The 27907-nt window shown below is 40.6% G+C and overlaps 1 protein-coding gene across 4 annotated transcripts in view; it reads left to right on the top strand.

Moving 5' to 3' along the window:
• The window catches only part of ZNF532 (zinc finger protein 532), a 229839-nt gene that overhangs the window by 71451 nt on the left and 130481 nt on the right, over nt 1-27907 (top strand). For all 4 annotated transcript variants that reach the window (XR_003852972.1, XM_029579489.1, XM_029579507.1 and 1 more), the window contains exon 2: nt 18648-21010. Coding sequence is in view for 3 of the 4 variants with exons in the window: in XM_029579489.1 (XP_029435349.1) it covers nt 18648-21010 (2363 nt within the window). In the remaining variant the exon portion in view is untranslated. The remainder of the gene's footprint in view (nt 1-18647; nt 21011-27907) is intronic.

The following is a 27907-nucleotide window of genomic DNA, read 5'->3' as shown; positions in this document are numbered from 1 at the left end:
GATTAAACATATTGGGGTAGATTTTAAAAGGGTGTGTGCGGGCGTACATCTATGCGCACCCGATTTTAGCACTCACAAGTTATAAAATCTGGAATCGGCGTGCGCAGCCTTCCCCCGTTCCCTACCCCCCACCCCACCTTCCCTCCCCCTACCTTTTCTTTTTTCTGTCTTTTATTTCACAATTTACTTCAGACCCACTGTTCTAACCACTAGGCTGCTCCTCCAATTTTACTGAGTTTTGTGGTAATCTCTTGGTAATTTTTGATTAAAAACAATTTTAGCCTGACCTGCTCCCTCCCCGCCCCTTTAGTTAAACCCCGGGACTTACACGCGTCCTGGAGCTTTACGCGGGTCACCGGGCCTTTTGAAAATCCAGCCCATTGGGTGAATGGGTTTCTGGTGAGCTTTTGACATTCCAGGAGTGCTGGTGCTGTTTGGGATGGAGGCAGGGATCAGGGTGCTGATACTCCCATCATCCTTTCTCTACCCCAATACCTACTCTTGGTATCAAAACAGTTCACCTGCTTCGAATTAGGCAATCCCCATAGCCCTCACCCCTTGTTATTCATCTCCCCATTCATATTCCCCTTTTCCAGCACACACAGATATTCTTTTATTTTTTTGTCACCTTCTGCTCTTCTGTGAAGATGTCCCCTGTGAATAAGGGAATGTGGAGGGGGAAGAGGCTTTTCCCTGGGAGATGCATCTAAGTGTGCTCTCTAGAACATTCATTATAACAAATGTAATACATAATAAGATTTTAAATATAAAAGTCAAAACATAATGGCTCTTTGCTGTCTTTGCTTAGATTAGAAGCAGTGCAGAGTATTTTTCTATACTCACAGAGTAATCCAAGTCCAATAGCTCCTGAATCATTAGGAATGGCAGCAAGCTTTTCCTCTTGGTCAGAGTTCTTCTCTCGGCAGTTCTGCTCCTGGACATACCAGCCTTAATCATTTTCCCTCTCTGAGCATCAGGCTACCAGTAAATTACTTTAATTCTGCTTTAATTGCAAAGCCCTTTCACCTGGCCAAGCCCGACGGGTTGGAGCTCTGCCACAGGAACCCATTATCAAACTCAGTCTGCCCATATATTCAGAGGCTAGCTCCTCCCTGGGTCATTTCTCCTAATGTATGTTTACTAACCCTGTACAGTGTCTGCTTACCCATCATACCTGCCACCCCTGGAAGACTCCTTCTCCCTTGACCCTATCCCTTGCAAGGAGTCTCCTTTCCTATCAGTCATATTTTTTATTCATCTGTGCACTCCTCATCCAGACGTGCTCTCCTCTTTAATTTCTCTTCTCTAGCCACCTATGCTTGACAGAATATGGCTTAGTTGATATTGTTAAATCAAACAACAAAATGGCTAAATGATATCACATAAAACAAGGGGAGGAGGAATAGCCTAGTGGTTAGAGCAGTGGACTATGAACCAGGAGACCAGAGTTTGAGACCTGCTGTTGCTCCATGTGACCTTGGGCAAGTCACCTTAGCTTCCATTGCCTCAGGTACAAAATTAGATTGTAAGCCCTCTGGGGATAGAAAAATACCTACAAGTACCTGCATGTAAACCAGTGTATTATCTCAATTGAGATCAAATGTTGGTATATAAAAATAATAAATAAGAGCTCAAACCAGCAAGATATTAACAATATTTAAAAATGAAAATGTTTCAGGTACATGTTGCATCAACTAGATACTATTAATTATTTGTCCCCACAGAGAAATACTCTTTTTGGATTTATAAATGCTTGTCAAATAATTTTTTTAAGATTCCATTTAAATAGTCAAAGTCCCAAAGATACTTGGTGCATGCATGGATACCATTGTATTTTAACACCATGACAAGTAGGATATTTTCCTGAGATACAACTGGAGTAGTCTACACATTTCAAATAAAGATCCAAACATCTGTATGCATAGGGATGTTCCTCTGTACCCCACAGCTATGGTAAAGCTGAAGTATGGGGGAAGGAAAGAAAGCAATGGTAATGGCCAGTATAGACCCTAAGTTACCTTTTCCAGAAAGGAACCGTCTTTACTGTTACTTTTTGATGTGGAAAAATCCCTTATGAGCAGAAAAGGGGCTCAAAAACTCTAATGTGTCTTGGGAAGATTTTTCCTTTTTCCCTAAAGGTGTGACTCACAAGGTTCTGCCCATACAAATCAAAAAAGAAGAGCTACATGGGTAGTCAGGTATGGCTGTCTGCCACAGAATCCCAAATAAATTACTTCACAATGAAGGGGTATATTGAACCCATAGGGGCTCAGGGAGCATGGGAAGACCCTTCCACTGAGATATACGCTGTGATTCCAGAAATAAGGGGAACAATTGACTTCATTTTGCCTAATTGTTTACTGATTCAACACATAACCCTCTTTTGTACCAGCCACATGAGCTGATTACAAGTAGTAAGCCAGACCAAGAACTCTAGCTAGGGTCTAGTGATTCTCCACTTTGAGATGCAGAATGATTTACTATTCCAAATATATAAGTACAGGGAAAATATTTGGCAGCTGCTGGTACTTTAGGTGTTAGAGGCCAAGATACGTCATTTACCTACTCACCTCCTTGGCCCGGTTACTTTGGGAGGAATAAAATCAGAGGTTAGGTTCTCATTCAATTTTATTGACCCATGGTCCATACAGATGTTGCATGAGTTTGTGCTTCATGCCATGAATATCAACTGGCCAGTCATATGGATCATAAACCAGTCCTATTGGGTCCCCTGCTAGTTGGTACCACCTTCAAGAGAGCTGGGGTTGACACGGTATCTCTAAAGCCTTCTTTAACATCAGTACAGATTCAAATTGTTTATAGTCAACTATGCTACTGAGTACCTGGAAGCATGTCCTTTGCGGTCCTCTGATAGGTGAAAACTAAATTGGTGAAGTCTTTTTTTTCCTGAGTAGGACTGCTAAAACAAAATGCTCACAAATAAGGGTACCAATGTTATATTCAAGAGACTTTGAAGGAACTTAAGTTAAGCTTAGTACAGACCCCAGTCTACTACTCCAAGATGGATGAATAGGTAGAAACATTTAACTTTAACATTAAGGAAGTTCCAGTTTTTAATTACAAAAAGCAGAACTTGGGAAAAGCTTCTTCCTCTTGATTTTTCTTTTATTTGAACTTTCTGGCCAAGCTACCAGCTTAATCGGAACTGCATCTATTGAATAATGGCACAATTGGCACCTTCATTCACCACTACAAAGGGTAGGTCCCCAGTTTTTGTAACCTTTCCTAGCCCAGAAGGTCCTTAGAACATGATTCTCTCTGGAACCTGGTATGAATGCATATAGCTGCAGCCAGCATGTGCCACCATTGAACAATGGCTGGAATTCTCTCACAGGGAGCAAAAGTGTTGCCTAGGAATTGAACCAGAGTCTTCTACATGGCAATTTAAAGCAATACCACTGAGAAACCAGGCCAGCCCAACTTCTTACCTTTCTATTGTTTGCTCTTCGAGAAGTTCCCAGATTTCCAAAGGATTTTTACTCTTCAAGCTGCAGTATGGATGGAATCCTAGAATTGTTGCTACATAGTAAGAGAAACACGGGAAAAGCAGAGTAGTAATCTAAAAATGTTCTATAATATGTCTTAGAATTCTGAGAAGATTTGGGCATAATTGATATATTTGTCCAGGAGGATTTATTAAATGCACAACAGGCCCAAGTATGATATTTATTATAATCAGAAAGCTCTATTGCATATCTACCAGACAGATGATAGTGATGCTGTCACTACCTATGGCCGAGAGAAAACTTCTGGCCAAGTACTATACTGAGGTAGATTACAAAATTGCACAATCAAAGAACAAGATGAAGAAATAGATATATCATGTGAATCTCCTTAAACCCTGAAAAATAAAAGACAACTTTTTTATTCTGGCCCAATTTTAAAAGGGCCATGTGCGTGCTGCACGCATTTTTGGAAGGGCATGGCCACTTGAGTAAACCCTGTTACGTGCCGGGCCTCTCCAAAGGGGTGTGTAGAAGGTATGGTCTACATGGGGAAGGGCAGGGAGGGGGGTGGGCCGGGACAGCGCCATTCGATGCTGGCCCGGGGAAGCCGGCGTGGAGATTACTTCTGCTCCCAAGGAGTAGTAAGTAATTGAACACAATGTAAGTAGCTAGGAAGAGGTTGGGAGTTGGGGAGGAGAAGGGATAAGAAGGGAAAAGGGTAGGAAGATTAGGAAGGGGTATAGGGAAGTTCCCTACCAGTCTGCGCCTTAATTGGAGTGGACTGGGAGGGAACTGGGGAAACCCAGAGTATTTTTAATTTGAGTTTTGGGGGCGGGGGATAATAGAGTTGAAAAGTGATTGGTATATCCCAATTGTCCTAATCTTCAAATCAAACCAAATGATTAGATCCTGTTTTTAATTTAGGAAGATCAATGCCATTTATAGCCCAGAGCTGATGAGCTATTGACCACATAGTGTCAACTAACTTTATCTCAGCTATAGACCTAACATAAGTATGTTGTCAAAATCCCTTTCGAAAAGAGTCAAAACCTAAAATAGCTTGTTCCTTAACATATGTGTTATACCAATTTATAATGAGGCCCTTTGGTTTTTCTGGGGCTTGAGCTTCATTTCAGCACCTCATCAACATGATCCTGCATCTGCATCAAGAATATATATTTGCATATTTAGATGATGTAAGGACTTGTCCAACAAAATGTGTGCAAAACATTTTTAGTGTGCTAATGGTTAACCTATATGGTAAAATAGCACTTAACATGGTACACAATAAGTTTCACTGATGTAAATGTTTTACTTCATTTGCATGGCCTTGGCCAGACTCTCAAGGAGAGTCTGCTTCACCCCTGTTGAAATTGCATTGGTTACTGGTTAGGTTGTGATGCAGATTCAAGGTTCTAGTGCTTGCATTTAAGATTTTACATAGTTTGAGTCCTCTACTTACATCTAATAAGATCGTTTGGAAATCTTCTACACAAATTGTAAACAGGCATACCCCAATTCCTCTTCTACACAAATTGTAAACAGGCATACCCCAATTCCTCCCAATCCTAGTCATTTTCCTCCCTGAACCACCTCAGCTCCCGCTCAGCCTATTCGGGCCAGCATCGAATGGCGCTGTCCCGGCCCACCCCCCCTCCCTGCCCTTCCCCATGTAGACCATACCTTCTACACACCCCTTTGGAGAGGCCCGGCACTTCGGCACGTAACAGCATCTGTACCCTGACCTCCCCTATGCCTTCCCTGTACCCCCCCTCCTCCCTCCCCTAGTGCCCCACAGCCTCCTCCTACCCCGCCCTCTCACCCCCTAGCATCCTCTCCCTGAAAGTACCCCTCGTTCTGTTGTACCCCTGTTCCCGCCACACCCCCCCGCTCCTTTTCCCTTCTCCTTTCCCTTCTCGCTCCCTCCCTCTTTTCCTCCCCCCTGCACCAGCATTTATCTGTACATACGTGCACTTGCCTCCTTTATACTGTAAATAAGTTCCATATGCTAACTTCTTAAGTGCACATGCTTCCTTAACATTGTTTATAGTTCACTTGCTTATCTAACCCTAACATGAATGCAAAGTGGTAACTCTGCTCATTGACTCTCTTCACCTGTACTTTTGTATATTATCCAGTTAGCCCTCTTTCCTCGTTCATTGTAATTTCCTTTCTCAGTTACTTGTAAACCGACATGATGTGTCCTACGAATGCCGGTATAAAAAAGTGTTAAATAAATAAATAAATACATTCACAATATGCTTTTCAACTTCAACTTCCCTCAATCTAGAGATTTCGACATATTAGATTACAAAATCAATCCTTTATAACATCTGTACCTAAATTATGGCATGACCTTCCTTTGTTTATTAGGGAGGAAAGTTATCTGATGCGTTTCCTGCAAAAATTAAAGACTGGTTAATGGATAATGAACTTTGAATAAAATCTGAATAAGAGCTGTTTGACCTAAGATTGTACCCTTGACTAGGGTAGGTTAATTTAAGATCTGAAGGTGGGATTTAGAAATTATGAAAGCATACTTTAGATTTATTTTAGATTTGTGTTTATTGTTTAATCTATGTTGTTTTTATTTATTTTAATTATGTACATCACTTTGAAAGATTTTACTGTAAAAACTGGAAGGCGATTAAGTTTTTATAAATAAAATAAATGATAGTAGCGGGCTCAGTAACCAAACAAACTATGCCATGCTTGCTGGGTAACTGGCAAAATTCCACTAACTAACTGCCCCAAAGTTAAAGGGCTGGTTAGAATGAGGAATTTCCAATTCCATGAACTTGCTGAATCAAAAGTGGCCTCCTCCCTAGCCCCAAGCACCTTCTTACCAGCTTAGCAGGATCCCCTCCCCAAGAAGACCCCTGCATAGCGGGGTACTTCACCCACCTGTTCAACAAAGTAAATCAAGTCCTGGAATAGATTTCCTGAGTCCATGAATCATGCTCCCTCTCTGGCCATATTCAAATCCAACTTAAACTCATCTTTTTTGAAGCTGCTTTTAAATCCAAAGTACTTCTCTAAAATAAATATACTTCCCACAGGCTCTTGTTTGTCATGTTTGTCTTGACCATACAATAAGCTCTATTGAGCTAGGACTGTCTCTTATGTGTATTTGTATAGAATGGTGTGCATCTATTACAGTGTTTTAGAAATGATTAATAGTAGTAGTAGTAGCAGGACCATTTTAAGCCTCTATGAGCCCCTGGGCAAACCTCACTAGGATGGGCCCCTTCCAACTTCTCACTATATAACATTTCTGAACTATGGACTCAGCCAATCCTTGTTAAGACCTAAAGAGGATAATATGGAATGTTAATTAGCTATCTTATTACTTCTCTTTTTTATTTTTTTATCATTTTATTCTTTCTTTAATTTTTTTGGGGGGATCAAGCTGGGTTCCTCTAAAGCTTTAGGCCCTGGGCAAGTGCCCCATTTGCCCTATAGATAAAATGGCCCTGAGTAGTAACCAAGCTAAAGGGAGGAGAAATACTCACAGGAAAGACGGATGGCTAATACCTCCTGACACAGTGCTATTACTGCCAAATGTCAAAGCTAGAAGGCATATCATCATATACAGTGAACTCTTTTAATAGCTCTTTGACCACTGTACTTGATGTGGTTGACCCATTCAGGGTCTCCAAGTCTGTTCTTCCTAGACATTGCGTTCCCTGGTTTTCTCTTGACCACATAACCAAAAGAGACTTATGCGATGCACTGAGAGACAATGGCATTCACATAAATCGGCCCATGCGGAGGCACACTATGAAACAGTCCGATGCAAATATTGTGCTCTATTCGACTCTTGCAAATGTTTGTTTTACATGACTTGCTTTTGTTCTTCTCTCAGGCGCTCCCATAAACTCTTTGCTATAGTTAATTGCTTGTCTCACTCAGCAAGCAATCCAGCCAACCAAAGTGGCATTGACTGTGAATCATTTGCCTTGTTTTGTCGGAGCAAACCTGCTCTGTTGCAATCTGCTGTTCCAGCTGTGCCTTGTGAGAGTAGACAGTCTGCCTTAGGTAACCTAAACCCTTGTTCTCAATTAGTATTTTCTGCAGCACTGAGGTAGATAACATTCTAAAATCTTTAAGATCCTCTCATTGTTCCTTGGTCTCCTACTTGGTTCACAAAGCATTTTTTTGAGCCTACTTTCCATCATTTTGAATCTATCCTTGATTCAGGGCATCACCGCCATTTATTTTTGGCTTAAGCAAAATGACTCAACTCTCAACAGAACGGAAGTTCTGTGTTTGAGTAGATCACCACCTCTCTCTAATTTACTGCATATCATTGTAGACAGTTCACCACTTCCATTCGTCACTGTTATTCGAGACTTGGGTGTCTTATTGGACCCTACTTTTTTTTTTTAAGCCCCAACTTAGAGCTGCTATCAGCTCAGCCTTTTTCAAGCTCCATCATCTGCTGAAACACCTGTTGCCTATATCCGTTTTAGAATTGTAGTTCAGGTACTCATTTTGACCACTTTGGACTATTGTAATTCCCGGTACGTTGAGTTGATTCAGTTCATGATTGGTGCACTCCAATTATTACAAAATACTGTGGTACATTTGATTGCCTCTCATCCTATCAGAGAGTACATCTCCCCTATATTTAAGCAATTCTGCTGGCTTCCTGTGTACAGGATCCGGTTCAAGATCATCACCGTGGTTTTCAAACTCTCTGAACCAAGGGTCCAGTTTATCTGGCTAATAAATTAGTGCAATATCTTCTGGCTGATAAAGGAATGTTAATGGTCCCCACTATTAAAACTTGCCATCTGCAAACTATTCATGCGGGCCTTGCCCTATGGAATGTCTACCAGCTGACTTCCATCTGGCTTTCTCTCAAACCTCTGCCTAATGCTGTGCCTAATTTTTATTGCTGTACTTATATGATTTGCTGAGATTTCTTGTTTTTTGTTTATTGTATGCTGCCTGTCACATTATGTCATTGCCTTGTTCTGTGTTTTGCTAATCTGTTGCTGCTGTTTATATACTGCTTGTTTTTGTTATAATATGGTAAACTGCTCAGCATGGAGCTCCAATATGGGTGGTGTATATAAGAGCCTGTAAGCAAGTGGTGAAGGGAAACAGAGTCAAAGAAACATAACTTAATCTTGAGGAGCAGGCAGCAATAGTAAACAGATGAAAATAATTGCCCCTGAAAGTGCAAATAAGGATTTAACCCTAAAAATAGACATTATAGAAAAGAGAAAATCGCATAAGAATATAATTTTTATTTATATTTATTTATTTAAGGTTTTTATATACCGGCAATCATGAGCACATATCTTGCTGGTTTACATGAAACGGGAGTGCATTAAATACATCAACTAGAACTGTGGTGATCGAAGGAGCAGTTACAAATAACAAGGGTAGCAGAACTTGGATAAGAAGGAAGAGATAGGAAAGAATAAACGGTTGAACGGTATACAAATAAATTAAATGCTATGTAAAAATGGCATGATTAATGGCTGAATATTTGAAGTCCTTGGTTTGTATCTATGACGTGATATTAGATTGTGTCTGGGAAAGCTTGCTTGAATAACCAAGTCTTAAGTCCTTTCCTGAAAGTTAAGAGGCAAGGTTCCAGTCTGAGATCTGTGGGAATGGAATTCCACAGAGAAGGGCCAGCAGTGGAGGTGGCACGATCTCTTAGAGTGATGTGTTTGGTCATTTTCGCAGGAGGAACTTTGAGGGCGCCTCGGTAGACATTTCTGGTAGGTCTTGTCGAGTTGTATACTTGGAGGGGGATTTGTAGATCGAGGGAGATGCGTTGATGAATAGTTTTGAAGATGACACAAATGGCTTTGTACATGATACGGAAGTGGACGGGTAGCCAATGTAACTCTTTCAGAATGGGGGATATGTGGTCTCTCTTTCTTGCGCCTGTTAGTAATCGAGCTGCTGAATTTTGAACCATCTGTAGTGGTTTGGAGTAGGAAGAGGGCAGACCTAGCAATAGGGAATTGCAGTAGTCTAATTTTGCGAAAATGACTAATAAGATGACTAATAAGATGTGAAAATGACTAATAAGATGTGCACCAGAATCCACCAACTTTTCCTAAACTTGGGAACTCAGGGTCCAAGGAATGTTGGAGATGTTATTACATACATACAAATTCTGTGTCACGAGAAAAAATGGAAATGAATAATAAGAGAACTTGTTGCACACTGGAGTTCCTGCTCTTAATAATCTCCCCAGGGATTTATTAGTGAAACGTCACACACACAAAGACAAAAAAAAAATTCTGCAGAAATTAAGACACATGCTGCAGATGCTATTGGTGTATATAAAGTGTGTGCAGCCTTTGCTAAAAAGGAAAGTGTTCAAGCTGGTAATCGAAATTTTTTAACCATAAGCAAATTAAATATAGGTGGGCTTTCATGTGTACAATGTTTTCTTATCAATGGCATAGCCATACTGGCATGCAGCAGATATAAAGCATGAGGAGCCCTGCAGCTGACAGGATTACTTGACTGAACTTATTGCAGACACGTGGTAACATAATCAATGATTGCAGGTAAAGATCCAAATGGTCCATCCACTCTGCCCAGCAAACTGTTAAAGATTGTAACTCCATGCAGGTTACATCATGCCTTCTTTTAATGTTGTAATTCCTGCTCTGCACAGGTTATTCCCATTTAGAAAAGTTACACCTAAGGTTACAATAGGTTTCTCCATTTTTTCATGTATATCCTCTAGCTAACATGGATGCTCTGTGTTAACCCCAAGCCCTTTTGACGTCCATTACTGCTCTTGTCCAACACAGCTTCTAAACCTCAAAGGAACATCTTCAAGTGGCAGTGAGTCCTGAATAAAAGTAAGCATTTGTGTTGTAATATCCTGTATCTTAAAACTATTGACTAATGAGGGTAACTTTCAAAATTGCTCGCGCTGCCCATTTACATGTGTATATGGGCGGACGCAAAGTTGCTATTGTATTTTATAACCAGTGTGAAAAGGTTATGAATTATGAGTACATATGCACACACAAATGCTAGCTTATGCCTAAACCATGAACTGCGCTGGCTAAGTAGCAGCATATAACCAGATAAGTCTGAAAAGTGCTATTTAGATGGATAAGTACCACTTTTTCAGACTTATCCGGCTATGTAGGCCTGCAGCTATTTAGTTTGATAAATTGGAACATAGCTTGATAAGTGCCACCGCTTATCAAAATAAGTTCAAATTTGTCCATCTAAATAGTAGGAAAACAATGGTAGGAGCACAAGATGGCACCGGCCGTCCATTGCTCCTACCATGTGACAGGGGCCGACCAATGGCACTGGTAGCCCCTGTGACATAGTAGGGGCAAACGCTATCAGCACCATTTTGAATACCGGCAGCTGACGGCACTAGTGCAGGAGATCACTGGACCCCGCTGGACCACCAGGGACTTTTGGCAAGTCTTGGGGGGGGGGGGGGTCAGGAGGGTGGGGTTTTAGTTAGTTTTGTTTAAATTCGCTCCTTAAGATGGGGAAAAATTCGGTAATAATATGTTGCATTCGTGGGGGTTCGCCATGCGTTTCGTGGACCAATGAATGCAACGAATAGGGACCTATACGTTGCAGAATGCGCATTCGTTCAAAACGAATGCACACCCCTACTAGCCAAATAAATTGGAAATTAGATGGATAAGTGCATGCAACTCATATATCCACGTATTTGTACTTCCAGTTTTGCAAAAATACGCGTGTACATTTTTATCATGATAATTTGACGCTTTTACCCCCATAGATAGACTTTTACACTTGTAAATCAGGGTATTTTATAACATGTGTGTGGTAATAAAGTAACCAGTTTTACCATTTAGTCTACCAGTTCACCCAGTCCATCTACAGCTAAATCAATCCACAGTCCTGGCTCTTCAGCCTGAAGTTCTCCCATTGCATCCAAACCCTCTGCCCAGTCATTTTTTTCACTTTAACGATATTTATGATCACTTACACCAGATAATGAGCAGAAGTAAATATATGCAAGTAAAAGACATGTGCATGTCAATTAGGTTTTAAAATAGCAATTTATGTATGTAAATGTTGAACCTGCCCTGGAAAGCCTCTGGCATGCCCCTATTTGTGTGCAAGACAATGTACTATTAGTATACTCTCTGTTTTATTAGCATTTTTACCACCAAGTTTAATGAGGGAACCCTCTGAAGAAATGTTTTCATATATTCTTCTTTATTTATAAATACTACTACCAGGCCTACTCAGTAGAGGGAGCAGGAAACTAATGGTGAGAAACTGATATCAAATGTCCAAGGGGGTCAGTGATTCCTTGTCATCTTTGAGTTGTCAGCAAACATGAGGACAATTTATTTAAAGAATTTTTATATACCGGGGCACGTAGCAAAACATCACCTCGGTTCACAGTGTAACATAACATAGCAAATAGCTTTACAATGAATATAAATAACGGTTCACAATTACATTGCTAACATAAAAATGTTCATGCCATAGTGACCATAAAAAGACAACAAGATGTACAAGTTTGGAGTGTAGAAGATAAAACTGAAAGGGATCAATAGTAACATAGTAAATGATGACAGAAAAAGACCAAAATGGTCCATCCAGTCTGTCCAGCAAGGTATTTAAGGTTGTAACTGCTGCTCCATACAGCTTACCCTTGTGCTTTCTAGAGAAACTAAATGATAGACATATGGCTTATGCCTGAAAACTAAAGAGAGTTTCTTTTTAGAGTAATTTTCAAACAGCCTGCGTAGCAGTAGTGTCTGTAGACTTTAGTGAGGATTTTCAAAATGAACCTATACGCATAAGTTCACTTTGAAAAGCATTTGTTAATTGGCACAGCATGCCAAGGCCCTAAACAATGGAACGCCCTCCCTACCACTCTCAGGCTAGAGCCATGTTACGCCAAGTTCAGAAAAAAAAACATGGCTCTTCCGACAAGCCTACCCTGATTAAGTACACCGACTTCTGCAAGTATCTTGCCTACGCCTTGTATATTCCTGTAAATAGTCCGTTGCAGTTTTTATTTATTGCTTTAATTCCTCCACCTCCTGCTCTTTGTATACTCCTCCTTGTTCGCCCTCCCTGTTCATTGTAATTTCTGCCTTTAAAGTTACATTGTAAACCGGTATGATGTATGCATACTAATACCGGTATATAAAAGTTTTAAATAAATAAATAAATAAATAATCTCTTCTTCAGAGAGTGCAACTTATATGCATACTTTTGAAAATCAAAACATATGCATGTAAGTTCCAACTTTGTATAAAATTATGGGTAAATAGCTGCATTGAGTCCTGGGCTATTTTAGTATAGTCATTTATAGGCACGTAAACTAGAATTTATAATCACAAAACAAGAAAATATTGGACATGAATATCTAGTTCCCCTTCTTCATCAGTAATTGTAATTTATTACTTGATTAATTGCAACTTATTTCATAAGTAAATCAGAGTGATGTAGAACATAAATTAACAAATGTTAAGGTATTAAACAGAATAAAAAATAAAAAAACAATATTAGGACGACAAATAAAATTAACCAATGACAAGGTATTAACTGTTACATTTGTAGGCTCACAGGATGGTCTCATGAGCCTCTGTGTTATGTTTGTGGGTATCTGGACCCTTGGCCTGAGGTGTGAGTCGTAACCACCCATGGGGCGGAGCCCCTCAGGTCTACACTGTCAGGAGGCAAGGAACAGGCACAGCGGGGAGCTCTGGGCACAGTAGTGGAGAGATCCCCAGGACAGGAGGTAACCCCCATAGGGTGACAGACAGTGGGTAATACCTGGAGTGAGACCCTGAAGAGAGAGGCGCCAGGCAGACCGCGGAGCGGAGGGTGCAGGACTAGCTGTGAGGAAGCTTGTCCGGGAGGACAACCCCAAGGCCTGGTCTCAGGTGCCGACATAGCCAGGAACCCGGAGAGCAGGAAAGTACCAGCAGTCTAGTAGAGAAGCTGGCCCGAGGAGCTGTGCAACATGAGGTGATATATTTTTCAATAATACCGGTTATATGCTAATGAGGAATTGTCTGTAGTTATTTCTTTGATAAAACCAACGAGTTATCAGCTGCTATAAGTTCCCTCTGGACTTGTGCTATTTCCAGATATCCTTGTCTGGGCAGCGTGCTCTGTTTAGTCTCTGTGGAAAAAGTTGAAAAATATATCACCTCATGTTGCACAGCTCATATATATCAAAGTGTAGCGCAATAATGCATAAGGATCCTTAAACTTCAAAAGATGAATCAGTCAATATAATACATGCCAAGCCACACAAATCTTTAATGTATAGATGTATGCCAGTGAAACACAGGTTTAATGATCCTTATGCATTTGTGCGCTATACTTTGATATACTGTGGTTTCTCCGCTCCTCTTCTCCATCTTCATTTTTGCTGTATACCTCAGAACTCTACCAGGATTCTATCTATAAGTACCTTGCAAGGTCCTGGGGTAGTAATTCCTACTCATGTGGCCCCTTGCCTTCTTTCACCTTCTGGGGTCTCATATGATGGAGAAGCAGAAGAGGTTACTTTAAAGGATATTTGGAAGGTAGTTAATGGAATTGATAATTCTCTAGTGAAGACGGTTAATGATCTGTACTCTTTCTCAGAGGAATCAGCTGCAAAATTGTTGGACTTGAACTATAGAATGGGGTTGTAGAGTCCTAGTGGATTGTTATGTTGGTTCTTATAGTTCTTTGTTTTGTATCATATTTGATGTAAAACTTAATAAAGTATATACATTTAAAAAAAAAAAAAAAAAAAGGTACTTTGGGTTACCAGAAGGAAGTCAGTTCTTTCTGTTGCACCTTGTATGACATTGATAATTATTCCTCTTAAAGAGGTGTTTTCTACTCTTGGAATCAAACTTGACTGAAAACGAAAGTGTAATCCTCTTTTTATTTTCTTCAGTATATTCCTCAATTACAACTTATTAGAATTTCATGATTTATGGGTTTTAGTCCATGCTTTAATTTTGTCCAGAATTAACTATTGTAACAGCTTGTATCTGGGGTTATCCCTTGTTCAGACAAAATCGTTACAAATTCTGCAAAACATAGCTGCCAGAGTGATCTATGGTTTAAGAAATTTTGATCATGTTTCTCCTGTGCTCCAGACGTTGCACTAATTCTTATATTATGTTATGTCATAGTAAGTTCAAAATTTTGTGCTTAGTCTTTTGCAATAACCATTGGGGTCTCCCACAGTATTTATCCAACCTCTTAGTTTTCTATTCTCCAGTAGAAACATGTGCGTGCACTGAGGGGTGCACAATTATGCACCTTGCGTGCGCCGAGCTGTCTTCCCCTGTTCCCTCCCAGGCTGCTCCAAAATCGGGTACTTCCCTTCCCCCCCTAACCTTTCCTCCCCCTAGCCCTACTCTAGCCCCCCCAAAAAATTTTTACCTTTTGCGCCTGCCTCTGGACAGGCGCAAGTGGTGTGTGCCAGCAGGCTGCCGGCACGCGATCCTTCAACACAGCGGCAATGGCCGCTGTGTTGCAGGCCTCTGGCCCTGCACACGCCCCACCCCGGATCGCCCAACACCCCCCCCCCCCCCCCCACCCCTTTAGTAAAGCCTGGGACTTACACACATCCTGGGGCTTTATGCGTGTCGCCGGGCCTTTTTAAAATAAGCCCGGGGCATGTAACCTTTTTAAAATCCGGCCCATAATGTTCATCTCAACATGATTGGTTAAAATTTCCTTTTTCTGCTGAAATGAAACTAGATGGAACTTGCTGTATGCCATATAGTTGCCAAGCTCCAGTTTTGTGTAATGCATTACATTACCCTATGATAGTCATGCCAAACTGAATTACTTGAAATTCAGAAAATTGTCAAGGGTATGGTTGTTTAGTCAGGTGTTTAATCAGTAAACTTTGTTTAGTGGTGAGTTAGGGTAGCTATTTCCTATGTGCCTATTTTAATGAGTTTTATTGTTTTCTTTGTGGGTTTTATTGTTCTTTTATGGTATTTTGTTGTTTTATTGTATTTTTGTGGCAGTCTTTGTAGTGTATTTTATTTTTTCTTATCATATATATTTTTTTGATTTCTTAACCACTTGGTTGCTTTGGACTACAAGCCATATATTAAGGGTAAATAAAAATTATGAATACAAGCTAAGCACCCAAATTACACAAAGAGTCTAAAATTCAGATATTTTTAATCTCTGGAACTATGGAGTGCCATACAGAGTGCACTCATGGGTAACATTTCAATTTGTCTGACTTCTGAATCAAACATGTAAAAATGCCTCTTTATATTAAAGAACATAATAGCAGACATGAACATTGCAGGAAAGATTGCACTGTGGCTAAAGACTAAAACCAGAAGATAACAAATGTATAACTTGTAAGAGTAATTCTATAGCTAATGTCAAGTCAGAAAGTTAATGACCAATATGATTTTATTAAACAGATAAACAGTCACTAACATATAAAGTATGCTTGCCTCACATAATTATTTTCAAGATGTTTTTAATTAGTATATTGTTTAATTACAAGATCAGTACTGAGTGCACTTTAATTGCCTAGTATGGGTGTGTGTGTGAGTGTGTGTATATATATATATATATATATATATATATATATATATATATATATATATATCTATCATCTAATGCATTCTTTTTTCATTTGTAAACTGGTATTTCAGTTTGATGTATGATAGTCTATAAAGCTTCATTTAAGGATTCTCTTCCATTTTGTGCAGAGAAAAAGCCTGGATAAATCAATGTCACAAGTATACAAATATATTTGCTCTTTAGAATCCCAAATATACCTGTATAGTGTAAATTATTAATGATGGATTGCAAATGGAAGCTTAAATAATCACAAAGCATTATAATTGATTAAATATTGTTATCAACTAAGCTTGTAAAGACCAATTCAAACACCTTTGGTCTATTACTTATTGCCAACAGAGAGATTCTACCCACCAAGCAATAAGGGGATAATTTTCAAAGGCATTACATACAAACATGTAACATACTATTGTAGCAATTTTCAAAAGCCCATTTACGTGCTTAGCGGTGAATTCTAAGACCCATGCACATGCACACATGTATGCACGATTGCCAGCAGACACAGAAATTTTATAATATATGCGCGTATATGTGCACCTGTTATAAAATTGGTTATACGCTTGTCCATGTGCACATGACTTTATATTGATGCGTGCAAGTGCGCTCAAATGCCCCCTCGATCGCATAAGTGGGGGTATTTTAGTAGATATGCATGCCAGCTCAATTACCTGTTTCCCTTGTTCATTCCCAGTTTGCCCCAGTAAAGGAGAGGACTTCCTAAACCCTCTAGCTAACTTGCCTCTCTTTTACCCTATTAGTGCCTATTTTTAAATTTTATTTCTTACACACCATCCATAGCTTTTTTGAGCTTTATGATTTGTAAGTGTACCAAGAGATATGCACAAACTCATGTGGTTTTTAAAATCTGTGCGGCATGCGCCAGGCCAATTCAGTCGCATATATTGTAGCAACTTTCAAAAGCTCACTTACATGCATAAATTCCATTTACATGTGTAAAACCTAGTTTTAAGTGTGTAAGTCTTTGTGAAAATTACCACCTACCTGGTAAATTTTAAAAGGAATGCATGTGCACCCATAAACATGCGTAATGATATGCCTCATTTTTATAGAGTATGTGAATTGCTGACAGCCTTTTATATGCGTATCTTATGCATGCAACACGAAAGAATGAGAGCGAGAGCACGTCACCCCTGTATAGGGTCAATCTGACACTATATATACTTACTACTGTAGAGAGGCACTTTAAATTGGGTGGGTTGTCGGGAAGTAGCTTGGGGTTGGGGGGGTGATATTACAGACACATTCAGAGGTAGTCATTGCAAACTTGACATCACTAAAGAATTTTAGTCTTTATAAGCAACGAAAAGTCTAACAAACAGGCCAATACAGTAAAGTTCGCGGGGAGAGCGGGCCACTCTCCTGTGCGCGCGATTCACTAAAAAAAAAAATTCAAATTAGGGCCCGCGGTACAAAGAGACACTAGGGACACTAGCGCGTCCCTAGCGCCTCTTTTTTGACAGCAGTGGCGGCTGTCAGCGAGTTTGACAGCTGATGCTCAATTTTGCCAGCATCTGTTCTTAAACCTGCTGACAGCCCGGAGTTCGGAAACCGGACGCCGGCAAAATTGAGCATCCGGTTTTCAACCCACGAGCTGAGGGCCGATTTTTAAAATTTTTTTAAAAAATGTTTTAATTATTTTTTACTTTGGGACCTCCGACTTAATATTGCCATGATATTAAGTCAGAGGGTGTACAGAAAAGCAGTTCTTACTGCTTTTCTGTATACTTTCCCGGTGCCGGCAGAAATTAATGCCTACCTTTGGGTAGGCGCTAATTTCTGAAAGTAAAATGTGTGGCTTGGCCACACATTTTACTTAGTGAATCGCGTGGGAATAACTAATAGGGCCATCAACATGCATTTGCATGATTCTGGCGCTAGTTTCGGGGGGGTTGGACGCGCGTGTTCGATGCGCTATTACCCCTTACTGAATAACGGGTAAAGCTAGCGCGTCGATAACGCGCACCCAACCCCCCCAAAACTAGCGCCCGCATCATGCAAATGCATGTTGATGGCCCTATTAGTTATTCCCATGTGATTCACTAAGTAAAATGTGCAGCTAAGCCATACATTTTACTTTCAGAAATGAGCGCGTTTTCGATGCACTATTACCCCTTACTGAATAAGGAGTAAAGCTAGGGCGTCAAACGCGAGTCCAAATGCGGGTTAACAGTGCGCTGTAGTGTATTGGCCTGAAAGAGTTGATTTGTACACTGCAGTCTCCGCTAGCCGCATTGTACAAATCAACTCCTTTTCATTGCTTATAAAGACTAAAATTCTTTAGTGATGTTAATTTTACAATGAATACCTCTGACTGTGTCTGCAACACCATCACCCCCTAACCCCAAGCCACTTTCCGAAAACCTGCCACGATTCAAAGTGCCCCTCTACAGTGGTATGTATATATAGAGTGTCAGACTGCCCCTATACAGTGGTGTGCTCTCTCTCTCTCTCCCTCCATCCTGTTTTTATGCAAGCAATGTGTTATAACTATCAGTAATTGAGTGAAACATGTATTTGAAATTTGCATTGTAGAAATACATTTTATATAGAAGATGCTAACAAAACACTGCTATTTTCATTTTACAGATTTATATCTAAAGAGGTACACGATCATGGGGGATATGAAGACCCCAGATTTTGATGACCTTCTTGCAGCCTTTGACATTCCTGACATGGTTGATCCTAAAGCAGCTATTGAGGCTGGGCATGACGATCATGAAATCCACATGAAACAGAATGCGCATACAGATGAGGATTCTCATGCTCCATCATCTTCTGATGTTGGTGTAAGCGTTATTGTAAAAAATGTACGTAATATTGATTCTTCTGATGGAACAGAAAAAGATGCTCATCATTCCACAGGAAATGGCTTACACAATGGATTTCTCACAGTGTCAGCTCTAGAACGTTTCAATAAAGAAGGAGGAAAGTCTCTGAAAGATGAGGGAACTGTATCTGAGCCAGCACTCAGAGACTCTACTTTCAGCCAGTTCAGCCCTATCTCTAGTGCTGAGGAATTTGATGATGATGAAAAAATTGAAGTGGATGATCCACCCGATAAAGAAAGGATGTGTTCAAATTTTACAGCAAATGTGTTGACGGGATCTATTTCTCAGCAGGAATATGAAAGAGTAAGAGCTCTTGGAGGAGAGAACCTGAATAAACCTGGAATTTCGGCTGCAAGTAATATGGACAAAAATAAAATAAATAAACGAGAAACTGAAACTAGCTCTGTTAGTTTAAGTGTTTTTGAACCTTTTAAAGCCAGAAAACTGGAAGAAAAATTGTTGAAAGATAATTCTACTAAGTTGCTTGAAAGCCACATATTTGATGAAAAGGTAAGCAATGAAAAAAGTGAAACTAATGTCACCAGTGTTTCACAATCCAAATCAAAGTCATCAGCAAAGCTTTCTTCATGTATTGCTGCAATTGCAGCACTCAGTGCCAAGAAAGCAGCTACAGATATCTGTAAGGATTCACAGCCTAATTCAAGAGGATCATCTCCTTCACCGAAGGAAATGGCTGTCAGCCCTAGTGCTGTAGAGAGATCACCAGAATCTCAAAGTCTTATTGATGGTGCAAAGAAAGCACCTGCCAAACAGCCTGATAGTCCCAGGAGTGTGTCAAGTGAAAGTAGCAGCAAAGGATCTCCCTCTTCCCCTGCTGGATCTACACCTGCAATTCCAAAAGTTCGCATAAAAACTATAAAGACTTCTTCTGGTGAGATCAAGCGAACGGTGACAAGAGTCTTGCCAGAATTTGAACTGGACTGTGGGAAAAAGCCCACAGATCAAGGAATGTCCACGGTGGTTTCCTCTTTTCTGTCATCACCAACTTCTGCTGCTGTTCTTTCTTCTCCCCCTAGAACTTCACTTCAGCCAGCAGTTGCAGTTGCACCTTCTGTAGACCTTGCTCCAAAACAAGTCACCATTAAGCCAGTGGCTACAGCCTTCCTCCCTGTTTCAGCAGTTAAAACAGCCGGGTCTCAAGTAATTAATTTGAAGCTTTCTAACAACACCACTGTGAAAGCCACGGTAATATCTGCTGCTTCTGTTCAGAGTGCCAGCAGTGCCATTATAAAAGCTGCCAATGCTATTCAGCAACAGACTGTGGTGGTCCCAGCATCAAGTCTTGCCAATGCTAAACTTGTACCAAAGACAGTCCATCTTGCCAATCTTAACCTTCTCCCTCAAGGTGCTCAAACCACCTCTGAACTTCGTCAAGTACTAACCAAATCTCAGCAGCAGATAAAACAGGCAATAATTTCTGCTGCAAACACACAACCTGTTAAAAAGGTTTCTCGAGTTCATGTTGTGGCATCTTCTCAGAGTTCAGTGGTTGAAGCATTCAATAAGGTGCTGAGTAGTGTCAATCCCGTGCCAGTTTACATCCCAAATCTTAGCCCTCCAGCCAATGCTGGGATTACCTTGCCGTCCCGCGGTTACAAGTGTTTGGAATGTGGGGATTCATTTGCCCTTGAAAAGAGCCTGCTGCAGCATTACGATCGTCGGAGTGTACGAATCGAAGTAACATGCAATCATTGCACAAAGAACTTAGTTTTCTACAATAAGTGCAGCCTCCTTTCCCATGCTCGTGGGCATAAGGAAAAAGGTGTTGTAATGCAGTGCTCTCACTTGATTTTAAAACCGGTACCTACAGATCAGATGATTGCATCTCCTGCCAGCAGTTCTTCTGCCATATCATTCTGTAATCCTCTTCCAAACTCCGTAGGAGCTGGTACACATACTGTCACAAAGATACAGTCTGGCATAACTGGGACAGTCATATCAGCTCCACTGAGCACACCTATTATTCCTGCTATGCCTCTAGATGAAGATCCATCCAAACTCTGTAGGCATAGTCTAAAGTGTTTGGAGTGTAATGAAGTTTTCCAAGATGAGACCTCTCTTGCTACACACTTCCAGCAGGCTGCAGATACAAGTGGACAAGTAGAGTATCTTTTAAATTTAAATTCCAAAATGTCAGCTGCAAAGCTGAGAAGCTTACACATATTTTACTACCTTTTGAGTAGATTATCTAAACCTCATTTGAGAAGAGTGAATAAATATGAGTTGAAAGTGCACTAAAAAATGCAAAGGCCAGTGAAGAAAGCGTAGTAAAATCTATATTAGGATTGAGAGTTTAAGTAAATGCTACTATAACATTTGTCTTGGGCCATACCCTACAAACTCTAGGCATTTTTTTTTGTAACATTAAAATTCAGACAGTATCATAGGAAATTTACTGAAACTTGCTATTGTTACTAATTATTATCAGTTGAGATATGGAGAACTGAATTCCTGTATATGTTTTAAATATTTCATTTGCAAGAGCGCACAACTTATTTAACTTAATTTTGGTCTGTGCTCTATTTTTTTTTTTTTTAAAGTAGTTCCACACTCAAAATACAATATGGAAAAAGTGCTATGGAAAGATAGTGACAAAAGTAGAAGCTGATTTAAAAATTCTCTAAAATGTGGTGAGGCTTATCAGTTCTAAAAGTTACTTTGCCTACAATGTACAAACCAGGCTTCCATATATCCATTTACAATCTTTCAGACCGTATTTGTATTGCTTCCTATGGTGAAGGAAAAACATTCGCTTCTTGTCAGAAAATGCATTTTTGTGGGGCCATATATTAGAGGAGAGAAACTTGATATGCTAATTTAAATTACACTTGTAATATGCCAACTATGAGAGTTCTGACCATTTCGTAGTAAGTTGGTTCTCCTCCCCTCCTGCAGCTGGAAGAGGGATGTTTGTTTGTTTTTTTAATTGAAAGCAAGCTGCTGTAAAATGTACTTGTAAGTAGAAAGTAAAAATAATATCCTTGCTGCAATAAGAAACAGGGCTCCTGGGTAGTTAAAACTAGCTGGTAAAGTAGTTTCTACTGAAAAGAAGAGTTGCTGTAGCACTGGCCTATAAGATTTACTTATCAAAGCCCTGGTGCTCTTCTTCTTATAAAAGCACTTCCTGTTGTTACAACGTTCTGCTTTCTCCGTATTCATGAAACTGGGGTTAGCTGCTTATCTTCGCTGTAACTTTCGAGTTCTGCTTGGTGGGGTTAAATATTTTTTTTCTATGCATGACATACAGTAGTGCTACCCATAGATGGTTTGAATGAAATAAAAAAAACATATATATGCTTTTTATTATTAGAATAAGATGTTTTGTTTTGCCATCTTACCGTATAATTGGAATACTCTTCGAAGCCACATAGGTGCATAAATCTTGATTTTATGTGGAAAGGTGGTTCTTATAAAATAGATCCAATAGTAAAATATGTGTTAAAGTGCATGTGTAACCAGATTTTTTGTGTACTTTTTATATGCACTCGCTGTAGGTGTTCTTGGGTTGCAGAGCTGGGGCTGAGAACGATTGTACACACAGACCTTTGGATTCTCTAAAGGCTACGTGCAAGTTTGCATGCAGAATTTATGTACTGCGGGAGCAGGAATAACTTCCTGCATGCAACTTGAGTGCATACTTGTGGACTTTTCCTCCTTGTTTTCAAAGTGATTTTATGTGCATAACATAACTTTATACCGGATATTTACTACACCTTATTAATGCATTGATGGCAGCCCCCAAAATAAATACTGGCATTGGTGGGGGAAGGGGGGGGAGGTTAAACACATGGTAAGAAGATTTTCAGTGGTTGTAAAGGGAATACTCAAGTCTCTAAGTAGAAAGGGAGCATCATATTAGTCTGACAAGAGTAAAACTTGTTAAAAGGAAACCAACAGAAGAGTAGGATTATGATACTACCTTTACCAGGTGAATGAACTTTTCTTAAGGCATAAGCTTTCAGGCAGAGATAAATTTTTAAAACCTCAAACAGGACTTAATGTGCATATAATAAGGCATTACACATGTAAGTAGCCCATATTGTCTTACCTAAATTTTCAGCCATCTAAAAATATGAGGTCAATATTCAAAGCCATTTAGATGGATAACTCATAAATTATTCAACTAGAAAATCAACTCTAAATTCATAAAGACTGAAATAGAATAACATAGAGAGCTCAAACTATTGCACCTCAACAGCCGAAATGATGTGGGGAAACACTATCATCATCGGTCTCCATGTCTTCAAAATCTATGAATATTTTTATCCAATTTTCAGCCTTTTGCATATAAAAGCTTTTATCCCCCAGTGGAAAAATGTGAAAATTGAACTTAATCTTTAGATTTCAAGGATTGATATGCCCCTTCTCTATCCCCATCCTGCACTCACATTATTCACTCCTCCTCGCTCAAAGCACTCAAGCTGCTCATTTCTCCTCTCTGCCATCCTTTCCTCTCATATTGACTTCCCTCTGACTCCTCTTCTCTCTCACCATATGGTACACTCATACCACTCACCTTCCATCCCTTCCTCACACTCTGAAGTGGCCACTCACCCCCCACCACAAACACATACTGCACACCCTTTCTCCCTCCCACCACCTCCCTTCCCTCCCCATCCCTTTGACCTCTTTCTGTTTGGAAGGATACTTCACAAGCTTAAAATATGCTGTATCCATGATGAATCCTTTTACTTTTTACTACTTCTTTTATATTTCTTGTATGTTGCAGCTATATGTATATCATGACTGCAGTATAAGTGTGAGAGATGTCACAGAGTGAGTTTTAGAGAAAGTGAGAGAGATGGAATAAAGATATATTGTCAAGAACACCAGCCCCAATGGAGTGGTGTCCAGGGGTGTAGCCTTTTGGCCACTCCAGAAGCCCTTTCAGACTACAAGTATGCATGAGCCCTGGGCCATGACGTGACCGACACAACCTTGGAGCTAGCTGTGGTCCATGCCACTGGTGGGTGAGTGCATCCAGGCACATGCTAGGCTGAAGCTGAAGACTTGGAGTCCAAGAAAGACAAGGAACCAGGCAAAGACTGAAGACAAGGAGTCCAGGTGAGACAGTGGATCAAAAGAAGACTAAAGACAAGGAGTCCCAGTGAGATAAGGAACCAGATAGAAACTAAGAACAAAGACCAAACAGACCAAGGCAAGACCACGGCTCCAGAAAAGTAGGCATGGGCACTTCTGAACTGAAAACTCTGAAACTTAAAAGACTATGGAACAGGACTAGGAACTCAGGAGCAGGACTCTGAACACTTGGAACAGGATACAGGCCTGAAGGCTGAAGACATCAAGTGCTGGAAGAAGGTGAAGACCAGGACACTGGAGCAGGCTGAAGATCAGGACACTGAACAGAACAAAGACATCAGGAAACAGGAGACCATAGGCGACCTTGCGAAGGCCTCGATAAAGAGTCAGAAGAACCTTCTTATAAGGCAGCTGGTGGTGACTTTGACAGAGGATGCCGCTGGCCCTTTAACTACAGTAGGAGCATGTGAATGCATGCCTAGAGAGAGAGACAGGAGCAGGAGCCTTCATATGCAAGAGTTGGAGGAGAAACTCTGCCACAGGAAGCAGCAGTACCCTGTTGCAATGGCAGAAGCAAAGTCAGCAGCATCTACTGACATTGGGTGAAAAAAGCTGCTCACAGGTCCCTCCCGCGACCTACAATCCTAACGTGTGATGGAATTTACATATTGTGGAAAAAACACAGAACAAGAAAGAAAGCCCCAGAGAAGAACAGAAAGCAGACTTATGTGAAGAAAAAGAGGACGATTTAAAACAGGTATTCCTAGGGTGAATCTCCTGCCAAACCAACCACACTCTCCTCCAGCCCTATAAGAAAGGACAAAAGGAGAAACAGGGGGAATCTGGGAAGTCCTGTGGAGTTGAAAAGCGCAATGCAATCCAACACAGATGCCAAACAAGTCTAAGTGGTGAGTGAGATCTAGAGCTGGTAAGCTTGACATTTGGGGACCCAAAAAAGAGGCTCAGAGGTTGAGTCAAGCAGGCAGTCAGTTACCATTAACTGAACCAGAATCAAGAGAAGTTAAAGAAGGGCCTAAGAACCAGAACCAGGAAGTCACAGGAAACTACAGTGAAAGAAGGAAACCCTACTCAAACTGAACCAAACAATTAAAGCAGTGCAACATGGCCAAAACTGTCACAATGGGATTGCAACAAAACTCGCATTAGATGAGAGTCTAGAATATTTTATACCTTTTTAAATGGTAAGCAGCATGATCTCCTGCTGGGAAAGTAGCACTGGCCTAATAAAAGTAGCTTTCACAAGGGAAAATTGAGCTAGTTATTAATATTTGAAGGTTGTTAAACATTTTTGGATGGTATTAACTGCTAGAGAAAAGAGTTTTGTTGTCACGGGGTGTGAGTCCTTGGACTGTGGCGGCATTGATGCTACCCAGCTTGAGAGACATGGACTGAGTCCACACCAACAGCAGGTAGACATATTCCAGGCTGGGATAGGAAAGAGGCATCACCTATACCAGCCTCTTTCCTTTGGGTTCTGAGGCCAGCAGGACTTTGGAGATGTCCACAGCAGGAAGAGTGGTCCAAAGGCAGACAGCGAGTTAAGTGGCGTCTGTGTCCAGGCATGGGTTGAGACAGGAGGCTAACAAGGAAGATTCAGTATCCCAGCAAGGGTCTAGGCAGGCAGAGATCAATGCAGAGTCAGTATCCAGGCAAGGGTCAACACGAAATATCAATTAGAGGAGGCAAGGAGGACAGAAGAGGAGAACAAGGGAGAACAGGAACAAGGCAAGGACAGGGGACAAGACAGGACCGAGGCAGAACTGGAACAAAGCAAGAACAGGGTCAGGCAGGAAAAAGAACACGGGAAGAGCAGGCCAGATAGTAGAACAATGCAGGAAGTACAGAACGGGTGCAGGAATGAAGCAGGAGTGAGACAGGAACTAGCAGCAACTAACACAAGTAAACCACAGGAGGACCTGTTGCTGAGACAACCACATAGCTGTGGTTTAAAAGCCCAGGAGCGGTGACATCATCCATTGGCACCGTGGCCAGGTCTCTCGCCGTGAGGCCTTCTTCAGTGCAGAGTGCATGCGAGCCTAAGAAAAGCCGGGTCCCCAGGTTTGGAGGAGTCAGCATGGTGGTGATGGGGGTAAGGGAATGCTGATTGCGGCATGGCAGCCATGCCCAGTGATTTGTTACAGTTGTTTGCATCTGCTTTCCTACTTGAGTTCATGTATCCAAATTTTAAATGTGTCAGAACATAGTAAATGACCACAGAGAAGAACCAAATGATCCAGTCAGTCTTTTCAGCAAGTTGCTTGCAGTAGTAACTGCCTCTTCATGCAGGATACCCCCAAGTAGAAATGTTACCCTAAAGCTAAATATAGGTTACCTCATTTTATCATTTCCATCCTTTAGCCTCTAGGGATCTGCAGTATTTGTCCCATGCCCTTTTGAATTCCATCACCATTCTCATCTTTACCATCTCTTCTGGGAGAGTAGTGCAGGCATCTGTGAAGAAATATTTTTGGACATTGGTTCTCAATCATCCCTCCTGGAATTTCATATTGTGACTCTGAGTTCTATAGTTTCCTTTCCAATTGAAATGGTTTGATGTTTGTACATCATTTGCCCCCATAGGAAGCAGACATAGCCTTGGGCAGAAGTAGATTTGTATGTCTGAAGGCTCTAGAAGATGAATAAAAAGTATGTATGGATCTATGACCAGAGTGGAAGGTGTTAATGGAGCATCTGAGGTGGTTTCTCGTTCACACCCCAAATCATTATTTTCAGGACAGTCTGAAAATTTTTCTTTTACCAGATATCTTATAAATGTTTCCTTTTATAACAGTTACTATCCAGGAAAAGCCAAATAATTCCCACTATTTGACCCCAAGAGACCAAAAACAATTTGAAGAAATCCTTAGTGAATACTTCAGTATGTAATGGCCATTACAACCGTTTAAGAATATTCTTCAGCCAGCGCCAGCCAGGCATCTGGCAGCGACCCACAGAAGTGTCCCTTTTCTCTTCAGCTGCCACCGCTCTGGCCTCCAGTGGTAGCCCGCAGCAGTGTCCCTCCTCTGTTTGGCAGCCACAGTAGGGGTAGGGTAGGCAGTGTGAGGCGGACGCCACACCGGTGTTCTGAGAGAGGCATTTTTTGCAGCCCAAACAGTTCTGCTGCCTGAAGCAGCCGCCTCACCCTACCTCATTATAGAACCGCCCCTGCTACCTCTATGCAGCTTGAAGCAACACACATAATTTTGGAAGATTCACTGATATGAAAACTATCTGCTTTAAGGTTAAATTTACTAAAGTGTGATATAGTGTTACTGCATGGTACCGCCATTTTTTTAAATCTTTTTTTTTTGTTCAAATATCTTTTTTGAAACCTTTATATTAATATAAAGATGAACAACTACAAAAAGAAAAAAAAATCAAATGCAACAGATGAATTGTATCTCATATACAAGCAAGTTTGAATATCCATGCCATTTTCACATATGCATAACAGAACAATCACATCTAGCACGGGACAATCCAGAACAAAAGAAAATGGGAAGTTTTGCCAGCTTAACTAAAAGATTCAGACTTTAAAATAATGATCAAAAGGTCCCCACATTTCTACACATTGAGCAATCTGATTATATTTAACCACTGCTAGATTTTCATATCTATAATTTAAACACACTGAATTCTACCAAAAATGCACATTAAGCCACATGTTGTTATTCCAGTTAGAAAGTACAAATTTAAGAGCAATAGTAAGAAACAAATCCAAGAGCTTCCTCTGCGAGATAGCTAATGGGGCATGTAACATCAAAGATTACAAAATAATATGGCATAAAAAAATGGATGTGTAATTCCTTACATAAAGCAAATGTTGCTTACCTGTAACAGGTGTTCTCACAGGACAGCAGGATGTTAGTCCTCACATATGGGTGACATCACAGGATGGAGCCCAATCACAGAACACTTTTGTCAAAGTTTCTAGAA

This window comes from Rhinatrema bivittatum, chromosome 1, assembly GCF_901001135.1.
Source record: "Rhinatrema bivittatum chromosome 1, aRhiBiv1.1, whole genome shotgun sequence".
Lineage (NCBI taxonomy): Eukaryota > Metazoa > Chordata > Amphibia > Gymnophiona > Rhinatrematidae > Rhinatrema > Rhinatrema bivittatum.
Note: the sequence above shows the minus strand (reverse complement) of the source record. Positions and strands in the feature narration are given on the sequence as shown.